The sequence below is a fragment of the Suricata suricatta genome, chromosome 9, assembly GCF_006229205.1.
Source record: "Suricata suricatta isolate VVHF042 chromosome 9, meerkat_22Aug2017_6uvM2_HiC, whole genome shotgun sequence".
Lineage (NCBI taxonomy): Eukaryota > Metazoa > Chordata > Mammalia > Carnivora > Herpestidae > Suricata > Suricata suricatta.
The window spans coordinates 136,927,936-136,935,578 of NC_043708.1; the positions used below are offsets into that span (position 1 = coordinate 136,927,936).

General features: G+C 53.7%; 1 protein-coding gene across 1 annotated transcript in view; it reads right to left on the reverse strand.

Moving 5' to 3' along the window:
• The window catches only part of BNC1 (basonuclin 1), a 36,420-nt gene that overhangs the window by 28,514 nt on the left and 263 nt on the right, over window positions 1-7,643 (reverse strand). Inside the window, exon 2 of the mRNA XM_029952308.1 lies at window positions 4,154-4,293. Coding sequence (XP_029808168.1) covers window positions 4,154-4,293 — 140 coding nt within the window. The remainder of the gene's footprint in view (window positions 1-4,153; window positions 4,294-7,643) is intronic.

Here is a 7,643-nt window from a genome sequence, read left to right on the forward strand (position 1 = left end):
GCGGAGGTGTGTGCCCCGCCGGGCTTGAAGGCACTTGTCGGCCGAGACGCAGACGTGTCCGCGGCTGCCTCTCCCGGGAAGGCGCAGCGCTCTGAAGTGGCCTGGCTCCCGTCTCGGGGGACGGCTCTGCCGCCCTACCCGCCCCGGGGCGCCCTCGGGGTCCCACCGCGGCCAACAAGGGGCCGCGCCACCCCCGCCCCCGGGACGCTCGCCTCCAGGGGAGGTGTGGGTGCGCGGCCCGCAGCGGGAGGGACGGGAGGGGGGCCCGGAGGCCCCGAGAACTCAGAACCCCCCCGCCCCCGCCCTGCGTGCCGAGTTACAGCCCGGCTCCCCCACTGCCCCGCGACAAGCGACTTGGCTCTCTGAGCCTCGGTTCCTTCCACTGTAAAACGGGGTACTATGTTCACCTCTCCTTTTGGACGCTAAGGATAAAGCGAAATGAAATGTCCCGGGAAAACCAAACGGGAGCTTGGCCCCCAGGAACAGAGCGGGAGGAGCCTTTGGGAGGACAGGCTTCCCGGGCCTGGGAGCCCCAGGGCTTCACCCCAGTTGCCGACAGAGATGGCCCACAGCTGCTGAAGCAGGGCCCTGGCCAGGAAGACGCAGGACCCGCGGCGGATCAGGCCTCGGTCCTCTCTCCCTTTTCAGTTCCCTAAAAGGATTCTCTAAAGGCCGGCTTGGGGTAGGGGCACTGGGGGTAGGGGGGGGGGGGGGGGGGGGGGGGGGGGGGGGGGGGGGGGGGGGGGGGTGGTCCGACTTCCTCATCCTGCCATGCATTTTTCCTGCCTTGCTGCTGCTGCTGTCGATGCTTGGGCAGGAAAACAAAACCTGTCCTTAATCTCAGGTTGGAAGATGTGAGATGAAAGGGAAAAGTCAGGCGGACAGAGGGTGCCAGGTCCTGGCTGGGAAAGGCACAGACCCCGGACGGGAAAGAGGAAGGAGAGGGGCGAACAGGGTGGATGTGGAAGAAAGTGTGGGTACCTGGGTTCCTGGGGGTCCTGCTGCTCCTCCACAGGCTCGACCCACACACCTGGCCTTCTGGCCACCTAGGTGTACCAGTCGCAGCACCGTGCCCTTCCTAGTAGGTCTGAGGTCGCCTGCCTTCCAGGAGGGGGGAGATGGGCGCTTGCTCCGGTTCGATAACTGAAGCATGAGGCTTTGCTTTGTGAATTCCAAGCCTAAACTGCTCACCTTCCTCTCTGCTGCGGACGTGCCTCCCTCCCGGGCTGGGGTCAGCACGGAGGCCCTCCTGCTGCCTGTCCCGACACAGTGCATCCGTCAAGGTCCTCCTCAAATGTCACTGCTTCTCAGAAGCCCGTCCTGACCCGCCACCCGCTTCCCTGCACGGGCTTCTGTCCCCTTCCGACCCCCAACCTCGTGTATCTGCCTCTCTCCCTGTGCTTCTGGCCTTCTCTGGCCTGGCTGGGACACGTCCTCGACCTAACTTCTTTGGTCATCGCTCGCCTCAGTGGCTCCGGTGCTGGGAGCTGCTGTAGCCGGGGAAGCTCAGGGTTTGCAGGGGGAGGGACCCAGGTGTGGCCAGTTCCCGCTGAAAACCAGCAGCTACTATAAAAGTAGGTATGAAACCCTGTCCCCAGCCGGATGGGGCCAGGTAGGATGGCTCCATTCTGCTAACGCTGCTCTCTGCCTCTCCTTCCTGCCGCACACAAAGCTGGGTTTGAATTAATTGAAATCTCTTACCAGAGGAGTCCTTGTTTGCGGTATTACTGAACGGCCATCTCTGCTTAGTCTAAATGAACCAAAATGTCCAAGTCCCAGGCGGCGGTCCCTGGAAGTACTTGTAATCTGTCCGGTGCAAGAATTTGGGTCAGCATCTTTGTGTCGGTTGCAACTGAATTTTATTGATTTTAGTAAAATTTCCTACTGGAACAAATAGTAGGACCCACCAGTTTATTTCCGGTTAAAAACACAAGGAGGATTTGGGCAATACGTAGTTCAAAACCTCAAAACAGACTCCCTCTCCCAACGCTCCCCATCAGATGCCCACCATCAGGATCGGCGGACGGGCCTCCTGGAACATGACAAACTTGACCCGCCTACAGGGCATCAGTAGGTCTGGATGAAAATGCTAGTTAATTTTCTGCAGGTTCATTTAGAATGGTGTATCTGAGGCTACCGTGTGACTTCTAAAATCGGTCCTCACATTTGTTTCCAGCTCTGACGGGCTTCTCTGCCATTTCTTGGAAACACATAAGCAGAAGCCGGGACAGAAAAGCACCCCCCCTTCACATAACCGGCCGGGTGGAGACTGACTGTTCGGATCACGCTTCTGTCCTCTACTGCTCAGTCGTGCGACCTGGGCACGCCCTTCCTCTTCTCTAGGCCTTCGCCTCGTCGTGTGGCCAATGGGGGCACTCCCAGGCGCCCCCCCCACCTCCGCCCTGCTCTCAAAGTCCCCCCTTTTTGTTTTTGGGCTTCGACCTGGCCATCTTCCTCTGTGCTCAGTTTCTTGTCTTCGCGAACCCTAAAACCAGAGTGCCTCCCCCTACTTTACAAGACCGGGGATTAAAAAAAAGTCTTTACTAAAAAGAGGAAAAGTTGGGGCGCCGGGGTGGCTCAGTGGGTTAAGCATCTGACTCTTTTTTTTTTTTTAATGTTTTATTTATTTTTGATACAGAGAGAGACAGAGCATGAGAGGGGAGAGGCAGAGAGAGGAGACACAGACCCGGAAGCAGGCTCCAGGCTCTGAGCTAGCTGTCTGCACAGAGCCTGACGCGGGGCTCGAACCCACGGACATGAGATCTGACCTGAGCTGAAATCAGAGGCTTAACCGACTGAGCCACCCAGGCGCCCCAAGCATCTGACTCTTGATCTCGGCTCAGGCCACAATCTCACGGTTTTGTGGATTCGAGCCCCGCCTTGGACTCTGCACTGACAGAACAAAGTCTGCTTGGGATTCTCTCTCTCTGGTTCTCTCTGCCCCTTCCCCCTTTGTGCTGTCTCTCTCTCTCAAAATAAATAAATATTAAAAAATTTAGAAAAAGAGAGGAAAAGTTGAGGAGACACAAAATCAGAAAATCCCTGAGCCCTGTTCTTGCAGAGGCACGAGGAGCCTCCCTCTAACGGTGCGAGCTCCGGCCGGTCGGTCAGTCCCTGAGCATGGATGAGCCGAGACCATGCATCCTGAGAAACGCCCGCTGAGCTGGGGTGCCGGGGGGGGGGGGGGTTAAGTCCGGGGGAGGCAGGGCAGGTGGGGGGCTGTGTGCCCGTCTGAAATCATTCTGTCTACCTCCAGCCAGGAACGTGAGCTCGGTTTTGCCAGATTTCCTGAGTTCTTTCAAGAGATGCTGGGAATATTCTGATATTTAAAAGTTGGCAACAAGTTCAAATTTTTGATAGATGTGGTATGAGTCACGCAAAATATGTTTGCCGGCTGAACCTGGCCAACGTGCTGTTCATCTGCACTTACTGCTCCATGCACCGATGTCTTCTGGAGGCTGGGCTTAGCGCACAGTAGGTGTGCAACTTGTAGCGTGTGTATCACTCTCGAGGGAAAATGGCCCACAGCCTGTCTGAACTTAACATTGAATTGTCGAAAGCCGCATAGAGATCAGTAACGACCTTTTTTGTGTTGCCTAGCAGGTCCGCTAACAGGCTAATAAGCTTTTCCAACATTTACACTCCGGGAAGTGTATTTAAGAGTTGTTAATAATTCTGTTAAATGCAGGATAGCTTTCTCCTCGGGAAGCTAATTCTCACAAGAAAACTTTCCCCAGTGGCAACAAATGAATTTGAAAAAAAGAATTTTTTTAAGAAAAGGCATTTTTAAAAATATTTATTTTTAGAGAGAGAGAGAGAGAGAGAGAGAGAGAGAGAAAGAGAGAGCGTGAGCAGAGGAGGAGTAGAGAGAGAGGGAGACACAGAATCCAAAACAGGCTCCAGGCTCTGAGCTGGCTGCACAGAGCCCAATGTGGGGCTCGAACCCATGAACTGTGAGATCATGACCTGAGCCGAAGTTGGACGCTTAACCGACTGAATCATGCAGGCGTCCCCCCAAAAGGCATTTTAATCATGGGATCATTGTATTAAAGAGACAAGAAGCGCCTTTAGCCAAGGAGGTTTGGGAATGAGTGCTGGGAACCACACTCATTACAGGAGGGCAGGGGGGCGAGCTGCCTCCGGCCGAGCCCACCCTGGTTCCAGCGAGGAGCCAGCCCTGGGGGTGTGGGCAGGGCTGCCCGAGCGTCCCAGGGGCACGCACTCCGGCGTGGCCAGAGAGCCGTGGCTCTGCGGGCTCTCCGAGGCGGCCTGGCCTGGGTCCTCCACATTCCTCTGAGGACAGTGTTGGGAAACAGCAGGAAGCAGGAGTCACATTCGTGCCGTCACCTCCCAGCCCAGACGCAGACACCTGGTGGCGACAGGTCCGGGCACATCTGCAGCTCAGCTCTGCATGGGAGCCTGACTAAGCAGCATCCAGGCCAAGCTGCTGCTGGGGGGCAGGCCGGCCCGCCACAGGCCTGGCTCAGGTGTCTCAAGCTGCCTCTCCCAGCTGAGAGAGAGAGAGAGGGAGAGAGGGAGAGAGAGAGAGAGGGAGAGAGGGAGAGGGAGAGAGAGAGAGAGGGAGAGAGGGAGAGGGAGAGAGAGGGAGAGAGGGAGAGAGAGGGAGAGAGAGGGAGAGAGAGAGAGGGAGAGAGGGAGAGAGAGAGAGAGAGGGAGAGAGAGGAGGCCATGCCAAACGTGGCACAGGGTTTTGGCGGCAGAGAACTGATCCTGTTCCTTCATCTTCCGCACAGGGTGAGGGCTCGATGGGACCGAAACGGCTTCAGGTCCTGCTTACACAGAGAGGAATGTGCTTTCGGCGTGTGATAGCCGAGGCTGCCAAGTCCCAAGGAGGCGCTGTCCCTGGGCAAGAGTGATAAATACCATCGTAAATTCCAAACTCAAAACAAACGCAGGCCTGATTCTACCCAGCGGCCTCCCTGGATGCACGTGCCTGGGGTCTGCAGCCTGGGGGCATCGGGGCCGCCCCCTGCAATCAGGAGACGATGGTCATTTCTGACAGGGACGCGTTGAAAGCTTATGATGACACTTCTTCCAAGTGGAGGGCTCAGGGAAGACGCTGCAGATTTCGCTACTGCCATCTTGATCGGTCTGGGGCTTGGGGGCTGGCCCGTCCTCCGTGGCCCAGCAGCAGTCACACGGAGTCTGTGACCTGCTCATTCTGTTCTCACCAAGGCAGCCGGACCCTCCCTGGACCCTCCATTTACTCTCCAATTACATCCCTGAACTTAAGGGGCTCTCTAATTTTTTTTAGTTTATTTATTTATTTTGAAAAAACATTTTTTTGATGTTTTATTTATTTTTGATACCGGAGAGACAGAGCATGAGAGGGGGAGGGGCAGAGAGAGAAGGAGACACAGAACCGGAAGCAGGCTCCAGGCTCTGAGCTAGCGGTCAGCACAGAGCCTGACGCGGGGCTCGAACCCACGAACGTGAGATCTGACCTGAGCCGAAGCCGGAGACTTAACCGACTGAGCCACCCAGGCGCCCCTATTTATTTATTTTGAGAGAGAGAAAGAGAGGGAGAGAGAGAAGAGAGAGAGGGAATCTCAAGCAGGCTCCGAGCTGTCAGTGCAGAGCCTGATGCTGGGCTCGAACCCATGACCCGTGAGGCCATGACCTGAGCTGACACCAGGAGTCATATGCCTGTCCACCTGAGCCACCAGGTGCCTAAAGGGCTCTCCTTGTAACCCAAATGTAGAAGAAATGCTTAATTATTGAAAAGCCCTGCACCTGGCACTTTGCATACTGAGCTGATGAATTTGGGGTGAATTTTACAAGGAGAGGACAGGCATGGCTCTGATAAGTTTTCCAAGGGCGGGTGAACATGCATCAGCAGAAGTTTTAAGGCTCGGTATACCCTGGAAGGCATCTTCTGCACATTTCATAACCCCTTATCCAAACCGAAGGAGAAACTATTTGGGCTACTGCAGCCGAGAATTCCAAGTCAGCTTCATATTGCTTTTTGGGACTTGAGAAGAAAGGGCTAGGGACGCTGGGCTTATAGAAGGGCAGGCTTAAAATAATTCTCAATTGTTCACTTACACCCAACTTTCAAAACACGTCTTTGGGGGCTTCAGGGAATTCTTCCGGGAAAAGAGAGCTATGAAAAAACACACTCAGAGTCACTCCATTCTCAAACTCAAAGCAAACACAGGCCTGATTCTACCAAGTTTTTGGAAAAGGAAAAGCCATCTTTAAATGTCTGACTTAGCAAAGTTAGAGAGGAAATAGATTTCTCTTTACAGAGCTCATATCTGATACTGAATAAAAATCAGTTAGCGATCCTGAGTCTGTGGAGGAAAAAGGATTGTAACAGACACTAACTCTGCTGGACTTGCCTTCTCGATCTCCATTTCAGCTGTGTCCTCCCAGGGGAGGCTGGGGACCCAGCCTCAGTCCCACAGGTGACTGGTGTAGGTCACATGCATAAGCCAATCAGCACCCGGGTATTTTTCTGGCCACAGGGATTGGCTCCAGAATGGCCCAATCAGCTCAGAGCTCAGGACTTTTGTCTGATGGTCCTGGGAAGTCAAATCCTTCTTTTCCTATAGTTTTGAAGACAAAACAAACCCATGTGATCCCTGTCGCTGCCGGCAGCATCTTGTCGTCATACAGGGGAACAGCACTGACACATGGAGTTGAGTAGAGTTGAGGGAAATTGGGGGTAGAGTCACCTGAAGCCCTGATCAAACCATGCCTGCAGCCTTCGGCCTTTTCAGTTTGCCAATAGTTAAGTCACTTTTATCATTTTAAGCCAGTTTAAGATTTTTGTTTTTTCAGAGAAAGCTTCTCAACTGATATAGAAACTTAACTCAGTTTTACCAGAGGAACCGTTTGGGATGGAGGGTAAATGAAATACCAAGGGCTCTCTGCACTGACAGTCTTTGTACCTTTAGATGACACTGGTGACCCACAAACCCGGGGCCAAGTGAGGAGATTCTTCCAATCAGAGCACACCGAAGCTGTGGTCATGATCTTCTCCTTGATCTTAAGCATTTTCCAGAAATGCACTGACCACATATTTTAATTTTCGAAGCGACTTGTCTTCATGGACCTTGGAAGACTTTGGAGAGGAGGGTCTGCTGATTTTCTGTGTAGTTAGCGCTTCTGTACCAGCAGATGCTGCATAAACGTGGGCTTTCACCGGTCCCCGTCGAAATGAAGAGATTTAAAAACACATTCCTGACTTGTAGCTGCTTAGAAGTGCCTTCTTGTAAATGGCGTAATTGCGGACTTCTACAAACGTAATTGCTAACTGCACTTGGAAATCCACTTTGTCAAACTGTGGCTTCTAACACCTTGTCTTTGACACCGAATCAACTTTGATACTGATGTTTCCCAGAGGTGTGGCTTCTAATCCTCAAATTACAACACAAGTTTCAACAGGCCGCTGTGTGTTTTTCCCCCCTGTCACCAGGAATTTAGTAATTAACAGAAGGCTCCAGCACTAATGGTTTATCAGAAGGCCAGTTAGCCAGGAAGAGCCCTGACGCAGGGAGCAGACCTGGTGTGCTCACCGAAGGAACTTATTTAAGCAGCAGGTGGTGACAGGTCACGCTCACTTGGGGCCACTCCCTGAAGTTCAGTGTAAGGCCACAGACAAGGGGCCAAAAGCGAGC